Below are 23,870 nucleotides of genomic sequence, written 5' to 3' on the forward strand. Positions count from 1 at the left end.
CGGTACTGATTGTGTCGACAGATTTATTGGTGCAATCTATGAAGATGTTAGTAAAATTTATAGAGTTATGACCAAAAATAATCAAATAATATTCAACGAGAATGACGAGTTAAACTTTTTGAACGCCAAACAATGTCATATTTGTAACCATTTTCTATTTTCTGATCGGGTTCGAGATCACTGTCATATTACAGGAAGATATCGCGGAGCAGCACATAGCCTATGCAACTTGCAATATAAGCGTCCATGTTTTGTACCCATATTTTTCCATAATCTATCTGGTTATGACTGTCATTTATTTATTAAAAAATTGGGTGAGGCACCCGGAGACGTAAAAGTTGTGCCTAAAACCAAGGAAAACTATATTTCTTTTACTAAATTTATTCCCATCGAGAACGAATATTTTCAGCTTCGTTTCGTAGATTCTTTCAAATTTTTAAATACAAGTTTAGACAAACTAACTAAAACTATGCAAAAAACTGACTTTGTTCATTTGCGTAAGTATTTTTGTAATGATGATGAATTTCAATTACTTACACGAAAAGGCGTGTTTCCCTATGAGTATATGAATAAATGGCAAAAATTTGAAGAACAATATCTTCCATGTATTGATTCCTTTTCCAATTCGCTTACTAATGAAACAATTTCTGAAAAAGATTATGACCATGCGCAATTAGTGTGGAACCAGTTTAAAATTCGTAATTTAGGCGAGTACACAGACCTTTATTTGCAAACAGATGTTCTTCTATTGACCGATATATTTGAAAAGTTTCGCGCTACATGCAAGCGGCACTATGACTTGGACCCCGCTTTTTATTTAACTACACCTAGTTTATCATTTGATGCCATGCTTCTGAAAACTGGAATAGAATTAGAGCTTATAGATGACTTTAATATGCTGAGAATGATCCAATCTGGAATAAGAGGTGGAGTCTGTATGGTCTCTCGACGATATGCTAAAGCTAATAATATATACTTACCTCACTATGATCCAACCCAGATGGACTCATACCTTATTTATATCGACTGTAATAATTTATATGGTTACAGTATGTGCCAGTACTTGCCTTTATCACACTTTAGATTTCTAGAAAACCATGAAATAAGTGCTTTAAATATCTCACAAATCCCTGATGATTCGGATTATGGTTATATTCTTGAGGTGGATATTATTTACCCTAAAGATTTACATGATAAACATAACGATTTGCCATTTTGTCCCGAAAAATGTATTCCGCCAGGTGGAACGCAATCCAAACTTGTACCTAATTTATATGACAAATACTCGTATGTGATTCATTATACACATTTGAAAACTTGTCTTAAACATGGTTTAAAATTAAAAAAGATACACAGAGTAATAACATTCAAACAGGCCCCTTATTTAAAACAATATATTGATATGAATACAAAGTTACGTCAAATGACATCGTCTGTTTTTGAACAGGACTTTTGTAAATTGATGAATAATAGTATATTTGGTAAGACTTTAGAAAATAACGAGAAAAGGGTAAATGTGCGTTTAGTTAATCAGTGGGCCGACAATAATAACAAAACAAAAAAGAAAATTACAGCCGATAAGTTGATTGCAAGGCCTAATTTTCACAGTGTATCTGTTTTTAATGAAAATTTAGTTGCAGTGCAATTGAAACCAGATCTCATAATTTTGAATAAACCCATTTACATCGGTTTCACGGTTTTAGAGTTATCTAAAAGTCATATGTATGATTTTCATTACTCAGTATTTAAACGTTTTTATGAAGATCGTGTGCAAATGTGCTACACGGATACAGATAGTTTTGTGTATTATATACAGACCAAAGACTATTTTAAAGATTTAAAAACGCATTTTTTGTCTTATTTCGATACTAGTTGTTACGATGTTGATAATAAATTTTCGTTACCGGTTCAAAATAAAAAAGTACCAGGACTTTTTAAGGATGAAATGAAAGGAGAAATGGTTATACAATTCGTAGGGCTGCGATCAAAGGTATATTCTATTAAAACCACCGATGATGTTATTAAAAAAGCTAAAGGAGTGAAAAAGTCCGTTGTACGCGATTTTGGGATTTCCGATTACGAAATAACACTATTTGTAAGAAATGTAACTAAAAGAAGAAATGTATTATTCAAGTCAATTAAGCATGAGATATTTACACAAAGTGTGAATAAAATTGCACTTTCAGCTAAAGATGATAAACGTCTGATTTGTGACAACCAAATATCAACAAAAGCTTGGGGGCATAACTCAATATTGTTTAATAAATAAGTTCTAGAAACTACAAATGTAACTTAGTTTAAATCTATCTTTAAATTTTGTATTAGTTACTACTCTACGTTAGAGAAATCCTACGAATTGTCAATTGTGTATGAATAATTTTGTATATATTTTTTTTAAATATGATTTTATATAAATAAATGTTTTGTCTTATCATGTTGTTGTTTTCATTTTTATTACCAATTTCTGATCCAGCATGCATAAGAGCTAAACAAACATTAATACTTACTACAATTGTTTACCACACCTCTATTACCATCCTATAAATTCGATTTGTATTTCCTATGGCTGTTACGACTGTTATGCATGATGAGACAGTCATTTTCCCGCACACCTAAGCTTCAATCTACTTATGTCATAGATACCTACATGATACAATTAATAAAAGTACGACATGTTCGAACCTGAATCAAAATATGTTGTTTGAGGTATGCACGTGTGAAGTTATCATATAGCATTATTGCGCATTCGAATTTCGCTGAGTTATGATTTGTAAACCTTTATAAGCGCGTTAAATTGAATTCTTCTAACACTTGGATAGCATCAAACGCCGACAAATATTACTCCTGACAATCCTGAACATCAACCTTGTAAGTTACTTTTTCTTACTTATCTTGTTATATTATTTACAAACTTAAGCCATTTTAATTAAGATTTTATGAAATTGTTTTTAATTTCACTTGCAAGACATGGTCATAAAAAGATCAAACATAAATAAGACAAACATCAAAATTTACATTTGTGCATCGTAGTTTGTCTAGAATCGTAACACATTCAATTATTATATGTTACTAATTTTTACGGTTTCTATTTTAGATTTTTCAAAAATGGCAGACAACGAAGACACTCAAATTGCATTTTCACAATACGCACAAGAGTTTGAGCTACCCCAGGAATTTGATGATAGTGATTTATATAAAAAAGTTAAGAAAACCATTGAAAACCCTAAAGCCAAGAAACGTAATAAAGTCAGCGTTAATAATAAAATAGTGAAAAGGAGTCTAGGACATCCACCATCTTTCGTGATAAATAATGAGGCCAGCAAAGGCAATAAACTGGTGAAAATTCAAATAATCGACATCAAAGAAGGCATAACGGATCAAAACGACGAGCAAAGCGAAAATGTATTACTAAGCGCGCAGTATGTTGCGAGTGATAGTTATGATGAAATTATTGATGGCACAGAGGCATTAATAAATAAAATTTCAAAAAGAATTTGCGGTTACAGTACTAGTTATTAAAGTTGTATTTTAATATTAAATTATTAATAAATATTATGTGAGTACTTTGGCGTTTTATTTATATATCATATTCATACTAACTAATAAGTTTTTCTTATTCAGTCACTTCAAAGTTAAAAATTTTAAAAAATAACAATCAACCACTATGAAAAACTTGTTAGTTGGTAATAAGTAATATTTATATAGAATGGGATAAAAAGAAAATTCTAATAAAAGTAATAACCAACATTTATTTTAAGAAATACATTTTTGATACAAATTAAGATTAGATTCGTAAATTGTCTAAATACCATTTTTTGATACATATAACATTTCTAACCGCACAACTTTTCTTATGATATACACAATTATAAATACACTCAGGCAAACAATATTTTTTATACAGCTCTTGTAAATTAGGTACATTTTTTTCACCTAACTCTAAAACGGTACAATTTGGATATAAATTTTTAACCCATTGAACTTTTTCCATACCTTTCACATAGATCGTTTTATCTTTTATATGGGTACCAATTAGTCTTTTAAATTCTTTATAGTCAATATAACCCTCGTGCCACAAAATACCTAAATGTTTTTCTACCCATCTTATCTGCCTTTTTTCACTTTCCGTTAATTTAGAAAATGGAAAGGGGGGTTTTATTAAAAAAACTTGTGTGTATTCCAACGTGCTGTATGAAAATTCTTTGACAATAAATTCGTTTTCTTTTGTTTTAAACCCTTGAAGGTCTACAAATATATGTTGCATTATGATATTTATGATACTTTTTTCGTAATATTACTTAAAGGCTTATATTCAAATATACTGTCATTTAAAATAAGGCAATAAGCTGCGGTGTTCTTTGGTATATCTGATTCACACTCCAATTCAACTCTTACATCTACCGAACCGGTTTTCAAGGTTTCGTTTTGACGAGAACAGTTGATAACAAATAAAGGAGCTATATCTTTAAAATCTTGAGGGCTTAGCAACGGCGCTTGTAGACGGTTATAATAAGACTGCTGAAATTTCGCATACTGTTCGTATAATATAGCAAACTTTTCAGCCGAGAAACTAACATCAAAACTTTCGTACGGAAAGTAGATTGAATTCAAGAAAACCTTAACATCTCTCAAATTACAGTGATCAAATTGTGTTATGTCTTTATCAGCATGATTTTTTCGGTCTGTTTTCAATCCGATTATAACGTAACGGGGCTTTTCAATTTGAGATGACGTTTTGATAGACCAAGAATGTTTTGACGTTTCTGGCAAGAGCGGATATTCATACAAATCCCAAGTCCTAAATGCTACCTGAATGGCACGATCTCTTTCCAAACATTTGAGTAAGTTTAATCTTTCCCGATCAGACACTTTAACATGAGGCATGCGCCATACTATTTTAGATATAGTAATATTGTCTATGTATTCATTCGCATTTAGTTTAACGCTATTCAAATTAGTGTTGGATCTTAAGAGAATAAGTTCATGCTTACAATTAATAATGATTTTGTTATAATCCTCAGCAAACCCTAGAATTTTGTTTAAAGGTATAGACACAGAAAATGTACCATGCGTGTTTTTTGTTCCGTTGACATTAAATCCCCATAACTTAGACATGGATGCTTCCAGTTCATTCATAGATACAAGAGATTTCATAGTCGTGGTAACTCCTGCGTTTTTTATTTTATCAATTTCAATTCCATTTAGTTCATATCGAATATCTTGAAATAGATGAAGTATGGGGTTATTCGTAAAAAGAATACTTTTTACCTCTGCTTTTGTTTCTCTGTTGAATGCGGTTATAGTACCTTCTATGTATAAAGAACTTGCTGATGGTAGTACGTAAAGATCTTGCTGGTTAATAGGTATACGTATTTCATCGTTAAAATTAAAACTTGTTACGTACGGCTTATAAGAATGATATTCAAAGCTCTCGATAGAGTTGTCAACGGCAAAAGGTTCTGTTAAATTTAATATACTCATTTTAATAGACCTAGGCTTTGAAGGAATTGCTTATTTTGTTTTGTAAGTTTCACTTTAGGTCTTCTTTTCGTGATTGCCTGATGAGTACTGGTAACGTTTTTAAGGGAGACTGAAGTTTTATTAAAGTCTATCATTTTTTTCTTAGATGTAAATATATCTGAATCTCTTCACCCCGTAAATTAACTAGATTATTTTTACCGTCTAAAATTCTTATCGTGATTGAATTTAAGCTGTTTTGGGTTACAGGAAAATAAATAACGTTTTTTGGCGTTTCTATAATCCTATAACCAGGTGGCACATTTGGTACAAACTCGTGAATAATATGACTAGGTTTTCCGTTAACAAATGATCCGCTCACTATGTCACATTCAATGCGGACTATAGTTGTTGACAGAATGGAGACAGGATAAGGAGATTCTGTTAATATATTTGCTTTAATGGATTCTGCTCCGAAACCAAGTAAACTACCGATAGAACTTTCTTTATCAAAATAAATATTTTCAGAGCATAAAATAGATGTTTTTAATGTATTATTATTGCATGTTAATGTAAACGAGCATCCTTGAAGATGTTCTTTGAGGTAATCATCAATATCTTGAAGTTCATATGATCCTTCCGGAATTTTAATTACTTTGTTTTTACCATAATAAAACTTATTATTTCTGTTGTCTATGTTGGGAATAGAATTAAATGTTGATATATACAACAGGCCGCACTCATATTCACCATCCAGTTGAAGAGCTGGTGAATGGTTTGTTATCAGAGTAGAAGATGTTCCAGTTATAGACAAAGTGAAAGACATCGTGAGAATGATAAACTGTTTATTGTGTGAGGGTATTTAAACGGTTATACCAATATTGTTTTAAGTATTTTAGACATAAATGACCGCAATTGGCAGTATTAAACTTTTGGTACGTGTTATAATTATAGTAAATATCGAATTTTTTAAAATAATTATTTAATTCTAGCGGAGGTGGAAGGTCACCATAACTATTAAAATATTCACAATAATTGTTATCTTTAACGTAGGCTACCCAGTGTGTACCATTGTTTTTAGAACTATCCAAATTAACAATTCCACATTCTACTTTTTTAGGACTCTTTGGTAAACTATCTCTCATATAAACTCCCCGGAAATGTGGAATATCAGATGAGTGTTTTAAAATGTCAATATTTGAAAGAGCGCGCCTGGGTAACCTGTCATTTAGTTTTTTGAAATTTTTAAACATAATCCTTTACCATTTTTATATGGTTTAATATGTAACCCTTTCCCTAATGCAATCGATTCCATCATCTTGTTATGCCGTTCTGATTCAGCTAAATTTTTTCTTGCAGCTTTGTAATCACCTACAGCTTTGGCAATTCCAGCAGCTCCTCCTGCTAAAGATCCTAACGCAGAAAGCCCCGCAAAAATAGGTATTAGCGGTAAGAAACCTCCAGTTTTGGGAATTGGTATTAAACGAGGTATCCGTACCTTATCATTGCTATTAAAAACTTTTTTTGCAGCAATAAGTGCCCGATCAATTATATTACAACCTTTTGTTTTTGGTTTCCTTTTTAATTCAGTGCGTATCTTAGACACAAATCGTTTAAAGGGTTTTATACCCGCACCGGCCTTTATTTTAGATTTCATCACTTTACTAACTAACCATGAAGCAATTTTTTCTCCTCTTCCTGCATCTTTCGACTTTCTTCTTTGTTTCGCCATTTCGTATAGTTCTAAATCAGCCCGATGTCTATCAGCTAAATCAGAATATCTATCATATGCTATGTCGTGTTTCATACACGCATTATCTAGCGCATTGATTCCTTTATCACCTCTTTGTAACCTTTTGCGCAATTTTGTTCCCGGTCCGCAATAGTTATAACCAGGTAAGTGTAATTCAAATGGTAAATTATTAATAGCGCTGTTTAAGAGTCCTCTTCCTTTCATATCCAGTAAGATAATAACACCTTCATTGAAGAGAAAGTATATAAATATAACTAAACAATGGCATTTTTATCAATCCAACTGTTTTCACTATCATTAAGCCCTAACCATTTAACATACAACTTTCTACCCTTTTTTTTAATAACTTTTTCTACAAGGTAAACATTTGGATAGTTGGTTTTCTGAAGTTCTTCTTCATAAAATGTACCGAGTATAGTATTTCTATGCTGGTCTTGAATGTGATACGTCACAGGTTGAGTGCGATTCACATGTTTAATAGTGAAAAGTTCTGTTGACCAATTAGGTGTATAACCTTTTTGAAAGACGCTTTTATACTTGCTAATGCGTACACAATCCCCTATATTGAATTTGTTCAATTTATGACGTAAATTAGATTGCAATTTTTCAATATTTTTTGATACTTCAATTTCATTATCAAAATTTACATCAATAGGTTTAAATTTTGTTGTGCGATGTACAGTTTGATTATAAGATTTTACTACATCGTCTAACGGTTTACCAACCCATTTATAGTTACCAACTAAACTAAAATATTTATAAAGTTTGAACTTAAGTGTTTTTATTAGCCTTTCAACAATAGATGCCTTCTTAATTGAATACGTTGAGTAATGATTTACTTTTAATGATTTTAAATAGCAATCGAATTCATTATTGTAGAATTCTTTTCCTAGGTCAGTTTGTAAGTTTTTAGGTCTTCGATTAGATATTTTTATTATTAGTTCGAATGCATTTTTGACTTCCATTTTAGTTTTAGACTTAATAGGTGTACACCATGCGTACTTTGAAAATGTATCAATAACAGTTAAAATATATTTATATCCCCTGTTAACCGTATGCAGATTTTGTAAATCGATTAAATCAGCTTGCCATAAATCGTCAATTCCTTTTAATACAACCGATCGTCGCTTAAAATTTCTTCGCGCTGATCGATGGATCTCGTTCACTATTTGATGTTTTATCATTATTTAAGTTTTTAAAGATATCATCTATCTCCTTCTTCGTGTAAAAGTTCAGTTTTAACTGAGATGCAAGTTGATGAATTTGATTATTTATTGTGTTAAAGAAAGAGTCTATGTACTTCTTTTCGTACATGTTTTGAATGTATTCGTCAACGTACTGCTTGTTAACTGCATCATCGGAAGACATTGGTTTACCAACTCCTTTTAATCTTAAAGATTTTAAATCAAAATGTCCCGCTTCTGTTCGAAGCAAAGCCTTGTATTTGAGCTCAGAGATTTCACTAGCACGCATGCGTTTATGAACATGGTGACCGAATTTGTCTATATTCATTTTTATACTTGATAGTCAGACAACAACTGATGAAAAAAAAAAGAGTATTCATTTATATATTATTTACTAAGCGTGCTTCACGTAATTCTTCAATGATAGATATTATTTCGTTATCTAACCCTGTATTTCCAGCGTCACGCGATGCAATAAGTAGTTTTAATCTTTCTACTAATTCGTTTGGATCATCCCAATACACATATGAGATGTCTCTTTTAAATTTTTTCATTGATGGCAAACCTTTACCGGATACATATAATTCTTCACTTACTGTACGTTGTTTGGACAATTTGAAAAGAGGTTTTATAACGGATAAATATTTCATGCCCTTGTTACTTTTTATTGGTTTATTTGGATCGAAGTCACGTCTATGTGCATTAGTTTTCAATAACAAAGTTTTATATGCTCGTTTATCATCTTCAGTTACTACTTTTAAATCAGGTACTTTCTTAAACAATAAATCATTTAAGCCCTGCGTTAAACAATAACTTTCTCCTCCTATCGTGAGTTTGCCATCATTCACAGAAATTGGATACGATCCAAGCATTAGCTTACCACGCTCATTTCGTATACCGAATGGAATGTCTATATTAAAATATTGTTTTTGCCAAGCGGGATCTTCGCGAGGAGAAGCATACGAGTCTGACGTTCTAAATGAAGCATTATTCGTTGTGTCAGAATCATTTTGGTCGACACTTTCATGTGATATAGAATCGCTGTCATTTAATTCATTATCACTATAATTTGATTCAGATTCAGGTGATTTTCTCAGGAATGTTTTATTATCTAAACTTTCTTTCATTCCATCTTCAGAAGGACTATATTTCAATGTTTTTACTGACTTTTTCCATTTAAACCTATCGTTATCAAAATCTGTGTCACTAATGTTTAGATTGTTATCATTATTATTATTTTTATTTTTTACCATTTCACTAAGTGGATCTGTGATTGGTTTCAACATTGCTTCCAACATCATATTATCGTTTGATTTCACATCTCGAATGAGCTTAACTTTTTTTCTTACTGCTTCAGCAGATTGGAGTACTTTTTGTTTAAATAATTTCTCCTCGTTAATTTTATGTTTCATGTCCGAACTAGTCGACTTCATTTTAAGTAATAAGTTTTTAATATAAATACTATGCTTTATGTATCCAGTTAATCTAGCATGATAAATGTATCAAAACCTTTCCTATAACATCCAGAATTCTTATTACAATCTTTATTTATAACTAAGTAATTAAACGGCATGTTCCATACTTGTCCACACATTTCGCGAAATTGAGACCACGACATATGACTTCCTACATGTTCATCATAAACATGCTTCAAATTAATATCATCTTGTTTAAAAAGAATGATTAAGTTAGCATTATCTCTTATTAATTGTTTAGGTATTTTACTATACGTTTGATTCAGATAGAAGCTATCTATATTTTTATGTCTTCCCATTGCAAAGTAATCGCGTATATTGTTTTGATTTTCACATGCAACATCATCAAATATCATGATTGAATTAATGTTAGCTATGTGAGGACTTAGTACTTCATCATTGTCACTATATTTTTGAAATGAAACTGATGGAACCAGCTTTAAAACTTGCTCCAGGAATTGATACATGGGCTGGAATAAGGTTTTAGAGTATACATAAACATTTTGAAAGCGGAGACCTTGTTCATGTAGCAGCAAACTAACAATTAAATTAGTTTTTCCACAGTTGGACGGACCGCATATTATACAGCGAATAGTATCAGGTAAAAGAGAACCATGTCGAAAATAGCGTTTATTGGGCGAAGAACAAACGATATCCAACTGCAATCTCTGAGGTTGTTTTACAAACTTCATGTTACTAATAGCCACGTGCAACAAACTTGAAAGGCAATATGCAAATAATATACTTTCATAAGCATTAGAGTATATATTCATTATTTTAAATAGGGTTAGAGCCACATCGGATCATCAACAACACAAAAACTGTAGACGATTATGGATACGTATTAGGAACCATCCTAAATATGCAATTGGATCATGCCCCACTGTTGTAGCTAGGATATTGGGACGATTTGGGCCTTTTGGAACGAGTGTAGCGGAGCGAAGCGAGGCGGAACGAAGTGTAGCGGAGCAAAGCGACGCGGAACGTGTTCCAAAATGGCCCAAAAGTCCCAATATCCTACTACTCCGCTGAACAAGTACCATTTATAGTGCCCGCAAAGCCCGTCCTGAGATATACGTCAAAGATTTCTGGAGTTTGATTAAAACTGTGACAAAAACATTTATTTTTTAGAGCGTCAACAAATGTCCCACTACTGAAATAGCTCTGCATTTGCTGAAACGATTCGAGAATCTCAAGTTGGGTTGCTTGTATCTTGAAGATCAATACTATGATTTGATAAGCAAGTTTACAGCCGAAATTGAATCAATACGTGACAGGTAAAATATGTGATAGTAGCAAACTCTACTATTTTCTTATTTTATTAAAAATCTAAATTAAATCAAGCATCGTATTGCCGGGCTCTAAAGGCCCATGAGGGTCAAACAGATCACTGTGTTATGTCTTTCCTGTAGACATACACAAGAGTTAAGGGCTATAAAGGTTAATTTTCTTATTTAACCCTTACCCAGGTAAAAAGGTCCTCCTTTTATTTACAGAACTATGATAAAATCATTACTTACATGCCCACAAGCTGTTAACTATTGCTCACAGGAGAGAAAAATGTACAGTTCGCGCGAACACACTAGTTTTCTCTCCTGTGGGCAATAGTTAACAGCTTGTGGGCATGTACGTAATGATTTTATCATAGTTCTGTAAATAAAAGGAGGACCTATTTACGTGGATAAGGGTTAAATAAGAAGATTAATCTTTATAGCCCTTAACTCTTGTGTATGTCTACAGGAAAGAGCGTAACACAGTGATCTGTTTGACCCATGAATTACTGACAGCCAAGCCAGCTGGTTTTTGCTTTAAGCAAAGATTCATTGATTTTATAAGAAGGATACAGGTAGTCTAAGAGAACATCGTGCCCAAACTCGGGGGCAGCTAAAGAAGATAGCGCTGTTTTGTGGAAACTGTCAAACGTAAACTTTTGACAATCAGAGTCGCCACATTCGATAATAGTTATTTGTTTTACAAGGGGGCAAAGTTGTTGTTTAACCGCACGTGCTAATATTGATACCCAAGCAAGCGAAAGATTCCAAAATTGAACCACGAGCGTAGCGAGTGGTTCTATAAATGGAATCTTGAGCGTTGCGAGGGTTTCAAAGCACGAGGGTTAAACAAAATTTGCCCCCGAGTGAAACACAAAATTTTTCACCACACCAACCTGAAGCAAATATAAATGTAAAATATCGAACAAAATCAAACCAAATCAAATCCAAATGAATGTTATTAAATATTTATCATCCAAAATCATCATTTAAAAGTCAATTCTACCAGCAAACATAAGAAAACAACTCAAATTTTGCATTTGATTACTTTGCCTCACATGTGAATAAAATGAAACTTTGCTATCAGTTTTTGAAGTGCAAAGTAAGCCTTTCCGAGCTGGTGTGGTGAAAATGAATTTTTGCTACCTATTGTGTGCTTTTGCAGTTTTCTAGTCCATGTGCACTTAGTTTTGTGATTACGCCTAATGTAGTTGTAGGTATACAGCAAAAAATATAATTAAAATGAAATAATTATAATTGTTTTGGTAGGTATAATGAGGAGAGAGAGAACCCGGACGTGCCTTGGAACATGCCTCCCGTGTCTGGAAGAATTATGTGGATAAGGTTCTATGATAAAAATATTCAAGGCCCCATGGCCGAGTTCAAGAAGCAAGATGAGATTATAACACATATGGTATTCAATTCAATTCTTATATTATTTTGTGAAGGGGTCCACGCGATCGAAGGGATTCCCTTTGGTCGTGTTTTAAGTTATAACCACTTGTTGAGAATTTTTATTTTACGCACTCGAATTGTAATAAATAATTGTTTCATTCCAGAACACGCAGAGATGTATAAAACTTTTTAATGTCATGTACATAGTGTTTACTGAATTTGAGTTAATTTACCACAAAGCTTGGGCTGAAAATGTCGGTCAGGTGAGTTAAGAATTATAATTATTATTACCTAGGGAGAGATTTTTGAATCTCGAGCGCTCGTTTTCGTCACTCGAAAATCTGTGTAAAATGCGGAAATGCTATTTTTGAAATACGAGCGATAGAAATTGGGAATCTCGTATTGACCACTCGTTTTCAATTCTATTAGTAGAATTTAAATGCCTAGTAGTGGCTCTATATTTATTTATATTTATATTTATTATTATTAACACACAGTACAGAACATATAATTGAACAGGTCCCTGCAAAACTGTATTTACAGTTTGCCTGCAGGTAAGAGTCTCGACATACACATGTATTTAAGTGAGTACTAATTTTAAATTATTATTAAATCTTTTACATCTAAACACTTAGTGGCACATGCAACTTAGTGGCTTGCACATGTATTATATATACTCTCTAAAGGGGCCCACTGATTAATAGTCCGCCGGACGGTATCGGCCTGTCGGTTGTTCGGAACTGTCAAAATTTTGTTCTAACTGACAGGCCAATACCGTCCGGCGGACTGTTAATCAGTGGGTCCCTTAAGAGTAGTGGAGATATTATTAAAGAGAGCACACGAAATAGAGATGCTCATACACTTTTTATTACTTTTATTACAGGTCAGACTGGGCCTGATAGCGCCACTTCTCATAAGGCACCCGACGACAAATCTGTACATCGTCAATTTCAATATTTATATTCCCGAATGTATCAGAGAGGTCGAATATATGTGGCAATTAGGACTAAGTATGTATATGTAATTAATTTAATTAAGTACACTTCTTCATAATCATCATCCTATCAGCTTTTTATTGCCCACTGCTGAGCATAGGCCTCCCTTCGAGTACGTCACTTATCCCGGTCCTGAGCCAATCTCATCCAGAAGTGACCCCGCAATCTTCCGAATGTCGTCCACCCAACGAGCCAACGGATGCCAGGCACTCCTTTCGTCACAAACACACACACACGCACGCACGCACGCACGCACGCACGCACGCACGCACGCACACACGCACGCTCGCACGCACGCACGCACGCACGCACGCACGCACGCACGCACGCACGCACGCACGCACGCACGCACGCACGCACGCACGCACGCACGCACGCACGCACGCACGCACGCACGCACGCACGCACGCACGCACGCACGCACGCACGCACGCACGCACGCACGCACGCACGCACGCACGCACGCACGCACGCACGCACGCACGCACGCACGCACGCACGCACGCACGCACGCACGCACGCACGCACGCACGCACGCACGCACGCACGCACGCACGCACGCACGCACGCACGCACGCACGCACGCACGCACGCACGCACGCACGCACGCTCACACGCACACACACACACACACACACACACACACACAGTACACTTAAAGTGGTAAAAGTATCTAATACATAGTAATACATAGTATCAACCACCTTGCTCATGATAACAATCATTTCAGGTGTACCAGATTCCGCGCAGGTCGTCGCATATTGTAAAGACCAAATATTAGGGAATTTCGAAAAAATGAAATATTTAGTGGACCGAAATAACAAAATTAGAAAGTAAGCTTTTTGCAAGCTATATACTCGTAATCCTTTGTTTAACTTTTGTAACAATATTTTGAATAATTACCTATTAATTATTTTATAAGCATCTAAGTATAACAGACTTGCATAATGTATAAATTTAAACAATATAATACTAATTTAGGTTAATCTTAAACCTCAACTTCCATTACTAAAAAGATATGTAACATAAAACTAGCTTTTGCCCGCGACTTCGTCTGCGTAGAATCAATAACAGCATCTAAAGTATAGCGCCTGGATAAAGTGTAATAGCAATCATTCAATTTGAGCATAAGTTTAATTGCTTACATCAATTCATTAATTCTCTCAATTCCACCCCCCTTTCCACTCTCTTTAGGGATGATTTCCGACATAAAAACTATCCTATGTCCTTCGCCGGGACACAAACATCTCTATGCCAAATTTCAACTAAATCGGTTTAGCGGCATTTTAAGCGTGAAGAGGTAATAGACAGACAGACAGAAACACTTTCACATTTATAATATTAGTATGGTTACAACACAAATTAATGTCCTTTGTACAATGGATTACAGGAGTATGCCAAAACTATATCTGCCGCTGCTTCGAGCGCAGCTTGTGAAGTTAGAAAAAGCTTTCCAGCCCGGCCTCTCTACAATTACTTGGACATCCCTCGAGATACCAGCATACTGTAGTGCCATTGAAATCGTGCTTGATGAAGTCGATTTGTTTGTTAAAGAGGTAATAGTAAAATAATGTCTAAGTGGCAGATACGAAATATGCTGATAAAAAATGTTAGCTATCAAACTAAATCTTCTTGTGTTTTCGATAGATACATTTTTCTTTAAATTCACCCAGTAATCGACAATACTTCAGTAAACAGTTACCTACGCTACGCATCGAAAAGATTTATGATGGTCTTTGGTTAGAGACTTTAGTGAATTGCACAAAATTAGGTAGGTAGTCTTACATATTCAGACCTGTTCGTGGCCAGATTTCTTGAACTACATTTTGTCCTTTGTTACTTTAAAATTAAATATTGTATTTTAATCCCGAAATTGAGCAATTTCATAAAATGTTATAGGAATGGACCTCCAAACACTAATATTATTCCATTTTTAAGGTGATAGATATTAAAGAAGCTCGAATCGATGCTATTATGCAATCCATCGCCAAGACCTTATTGGTATTATTGCCTGAACAAGCGGTTGAACCAAATGTGTTCTACGAAGATAACCTGACGAGACGTGATGATATTGGTAAGAATAGACGTCACGCTCTCTGGCAACCCCACATTTCGTTTTGGCATTTTTATTACACTTCTAGTGTAATCGTTAGTATACAATTGGTAGGTACTTAATTTGTATTTACTTGAAAAAGTTGTACCTCTATCTATAGTTTGGGAGTATAAGCCAGTAGAGATATCTCTTCAACCAATAGGCCTGATGACAAATTTTGAAAACCCTTTTAATATCGTCGGTACACTTGTATTAGTTCCGAAAAACACTATATTTCAGTTATACTCATAAGATTTAACATAGATAATTGCATTTTATTATAGCTAGTTTAAACTTCGCGCGAAAACGCCTCGCATGCCATTTGTGACGTCATCATTTAGTTGGTGGTAGGGTGGTAGATATTGTTTACATACTTACAGTTACGAATTTCCCTTGAATCCGAATGATATTGTTAATTCAGCACCATATATTACGATTAGGGATGATAAATACATTACAAAAATTTATCACAATAACTCATTTTACACAAAAACTCTCACACTGTTGCAGTTTAAGATGAATTATTTAGATACATGTAAATTTTGAGTGAAAATCACCGAACGCCGCTTTTACTTTTTAATTTTTCATTTTTTCTAGTTACGACAGCCAACATGGCAATGATAGTTCCATTCAGCCAAATAATTAAAAAAGTTTGTTGTTGAAATATTGTATTATTTAGCATTTTATTTAAATAATAACAAATAGATATCTACTTTATATCGTGTAATAATATATTTTGGACGTAATAAATGTTTAGTGGCGAAATAACATTTTTTTTGCACCTTTCGAACTCTTTGATGCCCACGTATAGATTTCGGTCAATGAGGTTGTCTATGTTGCTCTAAGAAATATGTTATGGATTGATGACGTCACTGTTTGGAACGTTTCTGATTGGCGTTTCAGTAAAAATGGCCGATTGGAGAATTTTGCACTTTTATTTTATTGAATATATTAATAATTCTTCAGTTTATACTGAGATTGGGCCATTTTTTAGAATCATATTAACATATATGTTTCGTTGAAACCATTATTTCCATGATTCTTTGTTACTTGCAACAGGCCTATTGTCAGCGTCAGAAAAGGCGCCTTAGCATAATTTTAATTAAATTTTATAGTTATGAACCGATATACTTTCGAATAGTGATTAAAAATTGAACTTTACATACTTTTTTCTGACAGCGACAGAGTTGCAACACAAATCATGGAATGCAGAAACAGCTGTGATTGAACTTGTCAACAAATTTCTGGACAGTGTTCCTAGCCAAGCAGTCAAAGATCTAAAGGATAAATGGTAAGTCCTTTTCGAATACTAACGAAATAATAAAGCTATATCTATAAACGTACTGTGTTCAATATCACTTCTACAGATGCGCAAGTTGCGGAAAGTATTCTGAATGTTTTTGAATATTTTACTTAAAATAAATGAAAATTTTCATTTTGGAAACTAAAGTTTGAGTTTCCAAAATTTCGTAATTTCGCTTACCTAAAGGCCAATATGGTGATGGTGGAAATATTTGCTGTCCTTGGGTGAGGTCTTGGTAGATGGCAAAGCAATGGGCTAGCGATTCAGTGTCGTGTATTCAAGTCTCACCCAAAACAGTGAATTTTTACACTTTTAAATCTATTCTAAGTTTAATAGCATTGCCCGCAGATGTTTCTGCTTGATACAAAATGAACTGTAGAATAGTTATGATGAATTAATTTATTGATAATGTACTATATCTTGTAGGCTTGATCCGGATAAAGCCTTGAAACTAGTTACTTCAGCTACAAGAGTATTTCCAGAAGACGCTGGTTAGTATAGACATTTATTTCGTGGTTTGGGTTGCTTTCTTTTGTCATATAACGGAAAGAGATGCAATACGAATATTCGGGCAAATCCCGCGATAATGAGCTGTGAGAAAGCTGACAGGCATAATCTTGATTAATATGTAAAGCCTGACCAGTAATATATATGATCATTGTCAAGAGGGCGCTGTTGTCATTTACCTATATAGTCACAGTTCAGTATAGGCCCCGTGCATGAACTATAGGGGGCAGCATAGGAGCCGTCAGATTTTTGACGCGAGGCATAAATGTGTCGTTTATGCTTCCGATGTAGCCCACAAGATGGCAGAACCTACTATGCACAAGGAAACGTACCGACGAGAACGGTGGATGGTAGCACTAGTATATATACTAGTATAGTATGAAAAAAATATCCAATGAAACTCCGCAACATATTCAGGCTTTAGTTTTAAACGTACGCAACTAATTGCGCTGTAAGATTTGATAGACAGCCTCAAACGTTGATAGATAGGATAGATTAAGATTACAATAAATGTCGAATGTCTATTAAATATATTAAAAACGGGTCACTCACCCCGACCCGACCCGACCCGAGTGACCCGTTTTTAATATATTTAATATGTCTGTGTCTCACGGAAGTTTTGTTGTCGAATGTCTATTTTTATGTTGCTTGGTTGGTAACTGTTGGTATGGTCTTATGGAGCAAAATTAAATGTATTATGATACCTACGTATCATTTTAATGTGGCCGATATAATAAATGTCACCATAATTATTATTGCAGCTTTCTTGGAGGTAGAAAATCCGGATCGATTTGAACCTCAGCACGCTATAAATGAATGTAACGAACTATTTGCATATTTTGCTACAAAGTGCTTTGAAGCACTTATTAAATGCACTCGGATGAGTCTTGATTTGCTGAGACGCAGAGCATCCGTCTCTAGGTAAGATTGGTACAATTTACTCATGTAAATCACGTAGAAACGTGTACTTACGTATGGGTAGTAATATGAAAAGTTTTGACAATATTAGCTATACTAGTAGTTCGCCCCGAACTGAGAACTCGCGGTTTGCCAAAAATTATATAGAGCGATTGACTTTGTTGCACCTACTTACTCGTATAGTTCGACATAAAATAGAAGAAAATAATTTTCAAGAAAAAAAGCCGACTTTTATGGGGGCCGGTGAAAGATTATTGTACATAGATGGTGCACTATGTAGAAATGGAAGTAAAACCACCCACTTTTCCAGTAGGTAGCATTTTGTTTCTGTAAGGGTCGCAGTTTTAGTCTCAAGAACCCACTTCTCTGATAGCAGTTCGGTTCTGTGAGGATTGCAGTTCGAATCTAACCAAAACCACTTTTCTAGTAGCATTTCATTTCTGTAAGGCTCGCAGTTCTAACCTAACCTAACCCACTTTTTTTCGGTTCTGTGAGGATCGCAGTTCAAACCTAACATTACCCACTTAACGGCGCGTGCGGTGCGGTGTACGGGGGTTTGAGTAGGAGGGGCTAGTAAATTTGGCATCATTATACTTTATACCTACATTTTATGGTAGTTAATCATAGTGGTTTATTTAGCTTAGGTATCAGTGGTTTTCCAGGTCAAGGTCCGAGTCCGGGTCCGTAGCTGTCACATTTTTGACGTAAAATGACACATGGCAACAATTTATAGTCTGTCAAGCCATTTCCGTCAGTAGGTAAAAAAAAGCGGCAAAAAAATGTAGGCGCGAAGGGTTATCGTCCCATGGAAAATTAGAATATTCGGCCTTTTTCTACTGACATACTTGTTTGACCGACTATAGTATGGAAATTTTAGAGTTCCATTTTATTTAATTTCTTCTATTTTATGGCAATAGATCAAAAATCGCATGGATATATTACAAGGTATGTGGAGCCCTTAACTGATACTGTATCTGTGGTAAGCCGAAATATTTCCTGTCAAATGTCAAATACCTATACATATTATGTTTATTATTATCTTGCTAATTATTTCAAAATGGTAAATTTAAAAACAATATTATAAAAGTGCAAGCCGAGCACTTTCATTTGATACCAATATTGACCATACTTTCTTGCAAAAAGATGACCAGAATAGCAAAACCCCTCACAAATAGCTTTTTAGCCTTCTAAGCTCTTCTAGCTCAATAACCTCTTGATCGAGCCTTCTCATAATTTAATGACTAAAATATAATGCCCACAACTACACGTTTACCCTATTTAATTTAAATTAGAACAAATTTACTTAAGTTCTTGAGTATCAAACTATCCTCTGATAGTTCAGCTTAAAAACATCGAAATGCCGGGACGTGCCCCTAGCCAGCCGCGTGTCCCAAGTCGAATGTAAGAACTTCGTTCGCTTCGCTCGCTCGTTCGATAAGAACTTCGTTCGCTTCGCTCGCTCGTTCGATAAGTGGCAAAGAAGCCCTCTTAGAAATACATACCTTACATACATAACTTTCTTAACCAATACATTTTGTATTTTCAGTTTCTTAACGATGACAACTGATCCAGAAGAACAAAAGAAACTCAAACCACTAATGAAGACAATGATGTATTTACAAATACCTCGTATTTTAATTACACCAACATTAGATGAGATACAGTCTGCTTTCTCTCAAGTAATCGTTTGTTTTTTTTGCTGAAAAGAAAAACAAATCATAGTCGATATTAGCTTCTACATACATAAGTCATATTATATTTATTTTCCACCTATTATACTGAAATATTGCTTACGAGCTGTTATTTTATTTTCAATGTTCGTATGTAGTAACGAACGATATGTAAGTTGTTTCCAAAATTTTCAAACAATTTTCGATCCCATAACTCTACATATTATTTATTTTGTTTTAAAATACAATTTATTACACAGCATAAGTAGCATAGCAGTTTATGAAAGAACGACTTACACAATTTTTTTGGAATTTAAAATCGTCGCAATAAGTGGACTAGTATTAAAGAAAAGGATATTTTTTTACAGACAGTATATATTTTTAGGTCGTGTTGAATTGCATCATGGACACTCACAGAAACGTTTTTCAATGGAGTCAACAAGAACTTATACTGAAAGAAGGAGTCGGCTCTACAACTGGAAAATCAAGTTCCATGCTATCAAAAAGCAGTATCGGTAGGTGAAGGATTTTCTAAATTTAACCCTTCTTTGCATGGTGATGGAAGTTTCCATCATAACATTGTCCTATGAAATAAAGGTGCTTTCGGAGGTGATTGATATTTATTTTTAAGACTGTCAACTTTCAACACTAATTCATTTTCTGATTTTTTACATAAATATTCGCAGGATTTTAATTTATAAAAATTGCATTTGTTTAAAGACGAAATGTCGGAAAACTTGGAAAAACCTGTAAGTTGATGATTTTTAGTATGTGATTTTGGGCAGATTTTTCAGGGTTTGTAATTATTTTATATTTACAAACTTTATCATAGGTAAATATCACAAATAGTGTACCTTTCAGATGGCAGTAAAATTTTTCCTATACCCCTTAATAATTCTCTTTGCTAATAGTTATATATTTACAAAAATATGATTTAGCCTATGCAACTTCTAACACTGATTTCTCAGTGAAAATCGATGATATAATTTTTTTACTATTTTTCCCAGAATCAGTAAACAATTACGTGACACATATATATTCATTTCGGGCAAATATAAAAAATCATGCAATGAAGGGTTAAGAGCCCAGCACGTGCAGCGCTATTTTGTTTATTTTCTTTCTATCTCTGGACTTTTCTACGCCTCGATTTTTATTTGTTTTTCGTCAGTTATGGGTTTTATGTAATCGTTATGTCGCATTATATGTTCCAACATATCCCTCTCGAAAGTATATTTAGCTATACAAGAAAATCATATAAGTAAAAAACTCCATTCTCTCACTTAAAAATAAAACATATGTTTCTTAATATTTGCTTTAGGTTAGTAACTGAGATTTATTCAATGCCGAATTTTATCAGGATCAAAATCAGGAGGATCAATGGTTGTTGGAGTCAAAACTTACTTCCGTATGGTGTCCGAGCATAAAGATGTTGTTCGTGCCGTTATGGCTTTACAGGGGATGATGTATATGTATAAACCTGACATTGAAAAGTTACTAAAGGTAAACCAGCTGCCTGCTTTACAATAAAAATGAAGTCAATGTGTGTAATGCTTCGAGCAACACCGGCTTCCGACACATCGGAAGGGAGGGGCCCAAGCGATATCTCACCGTACAAATCTTTCTGCCATTTTTCGCGGGGGGAAAGGTGCACACAGTCGCACTTCTCACACACTTACATACAAAATCCAATCTGTAATGACGAAACAAATACATAGAAAATGACACACGTCAAAGACAAATCTTGCAAACCTCGATCTCTTTTTGTGTACGGACGAGTGACAAGTGTCACAACACGCACACTAACACATTTTCGTTGAAGTATGTTATTGTATTCTGAGAGATGAGATGTCGGATTTGTCGCTCGACTGATCCGCAATTTGTACTGAGCGAGCAAAATCGATAAATCCAACAATTACATGAGACAAAAATATAATAATTGTGTTTGAATGTAATTAAACGTATGATATGTAAAAAAAATATTACATGTGAAATGTAACACTTTCTTTTTGTAAATTTGATGTCCCCGACCTCTTTTTATAACAAAAAACCGAGCAAACAGGCATTTTTGTGCAGCAGCGTTCACGCGCTCGTCTGGACTCGGTCTAGTGAAAAATCCAAGTGCAACTAGTTTTATTACCCGCGCTAGATTAGATTGACGCGCTAATCTTGTACCTCGGCAGAGGGGAAATAGTGCGAATGCCGCCTCCCTTCCGTGTTGCTCGAAGGTGTAATGCCTCGGCCACGAACGCACACTTCGAACTTGCATGCTTAGCTCGACGCTGCTGTCGCCGAGCGCCATAGACCCATATCTTTAATATCTTTTTGTAGAGTATTTGTAATCCGTTTAAACTTAGAAATCAATTTTGTAGGTCCGTGTTGCAATGAGCTTAATTTCTTCCGTAAGACAAACCTGTCGAATTTTAATATGCGTACCAATTTCAGGGTTACGGTAGATATTCTTACTTGTGGGCGGAGGATAGAGTGCAGCAAGTCCAAGAATTTGTCGATTCTAACCCCTTGAACGTCATCATCAGAGACATGTTGAAGAAGTACGAAGGACAAACGGAAGAAGTGAACAACTTGCCAGAGAGGCATATTATTGGATCTATACAAATTAACACGGGTATTTGTCGAATTTATATTAATTAGTTGCTATGTACTTTCAACGTTATACAAATTAACACGGGTATTTGTCAAATTCACAATTAGTTGTTAATATGTACTTTGAACGTTGCTATGTATTTTTTCCTTTTGAAATATATTGCTGATGTGGAAAGTTATTTATATGTGTCAAACGAGTACAAAGTTTTTCTTGTATTCAATGCCTTTTTTTAGAGATGCAACGGATAGTTGTTTGGCCGGATATTCGGTCTCCGGTTGCCGAATATTCGGCCGGCGGAACTATACCTACATTTCTGGTTTTCAGGTGCGTATTGTGCAGATTTTGATCTTCTTCGTAGTTAACGTTCGCGCGGTCTCATTTCTCTCTGGAATTCGCCGCTCTATCGTGCGCTGACGCTGCTCAATGCGCTCCTGACATCGGCACCTGAATGTGACTTGTTTGCTTGGAGATGGGCGACTGTGTGCCGTGAATGTCTGAAGTTCTGCGAGATGATGGATGACAGGCTGTCCAGCATTTATGTTTAATGTCTCCTTATATGTTTCATGTGTTTGTATACTGTGTGTGTTGCAATGTTTAATTTCTCGGTGTATTGGCTTGTCTGTAATGCCGTGTAAATATATTGTTAAATAAATAAATAAATAAAATAAATAAATTTCTGGGTTCGAAATGAGTGCGCGTGCAAGTGAGTGGAATGTTTAAATAGGGATGTTGACACATGTTGAATTTTATAACAAAATCCAGTAAAATAGATAGCAAATGAGCAATTTATCACAATAATGTGGATATTCAAATAATACATATATGGAAATAATACAAAAATACAAAATATAAGTTTTTTTAACTTCCAAAAAGGAAATAAGTGAGGATATCATTCGATTCCTTACATTTTATCCAAAAAAAGATTGTATAGCAACTATATACATAAACGCAATATTTCACCGACAAAAACGCAATTTTCTTATTTTGTCCATACTTCAACATGGACTCTCAGTGACCTTGACGTCACGTTCACTTATCGTTTTGTTAGAAGCGTTTTGCGAGTGAAGTACGACTGTCGGACTTTGACTATCATTTCTGACTTTTGTATTGCTTTAATTAATGCAATGGGTCCCATATAGACATTTGATCCAAAAAACAAACCTGATCGAATGATACCATAAATGAAAATTTGTCATCTAGCCTATTGTTTAAAAATAATACAAATAATAAAGGGTACGATTATGAACG

At 34.4% G+C, this 23,870-nt stretch overlaps 1 protein-coding gene across 1 annotated transcript in view; it reads left to right on the plus strand.

Annotated features, from left to right (window-relative positions):
• Positions 1 to 23,870, plus strand: part of LOC134789869 (dynein axonemal heavy chain 8) — a 114,991-nt gene that overhangs the window by 33,362 nt on the left and 57,759 nt on the right. The window contains exons 13-26 of the mRNA XM_063760541.1: positions 11,001 to 11,146; positions 12,410 to 12,554; positions 12,700 to 12,798; positions 13,419 to 13,545; positions 14,261 to 14,363; positions 14,921 to 15,086; positions 15,469 to 15,604; positions 16,802 to 16,913; positions 17,352 to 17,416; positions 18,194 to 18,353; positions 19,897 to 20,029; positions 20,406 to 20,529; positions 21,393 to 21,520; positions 22,463 to 22,643. Coding sequence (XP_063616611.1) covers positions 11,001 to 11,146; positions 12,410 to 12,554; positions 12,700 to 12,798; positions 13,419 to 13,545; positions 14,261 to 14,363; positions 14,921 to 15,086; positions 15,469 to 15,604; positions 16,802 to 16,913; positions 17,352 to 17,416; positions 18,194 to 18,353; positions 19,897 to 20,029; positions 20,406 to 20,529; positions 21,393 to 21,520; positions 22,463 to 22,643 — 1,825 coding nt within the window. The remainder of the gene's footprint in view (positions 1 to 11,000; positions 11,147 to 12,409; positions 12,555 to 12,699; positions 12,799 to 13,418; positions 13,546 to 14,260; positions 14,364 to 14,920; positions 15,087 to 15,468; positions 15,605 to 16,801; positions 16,914 to 17,351; positions 17,417 to 18,193; positions 18,354 to 19,896; positions 20,030 to 20,405; positions 20,530 to 21,392; positions 21,521 to 22,462; positions 22,644 to 23,870) is intronic.

The sequence above is a fragment of the Cydia splendana genome, chromosome 4, assembly GCF_910591565.1.
Source record: "Cydia splendana chromosome 4, ilCydSple1.2, whole genome shotgun sequence".
Taxonomy (NCBI): Eukaryota; Metazoa; Arthropoda; class Insecta; order Lepidoptera; family Tortricidae; genus Cydia; species Cydia splendana.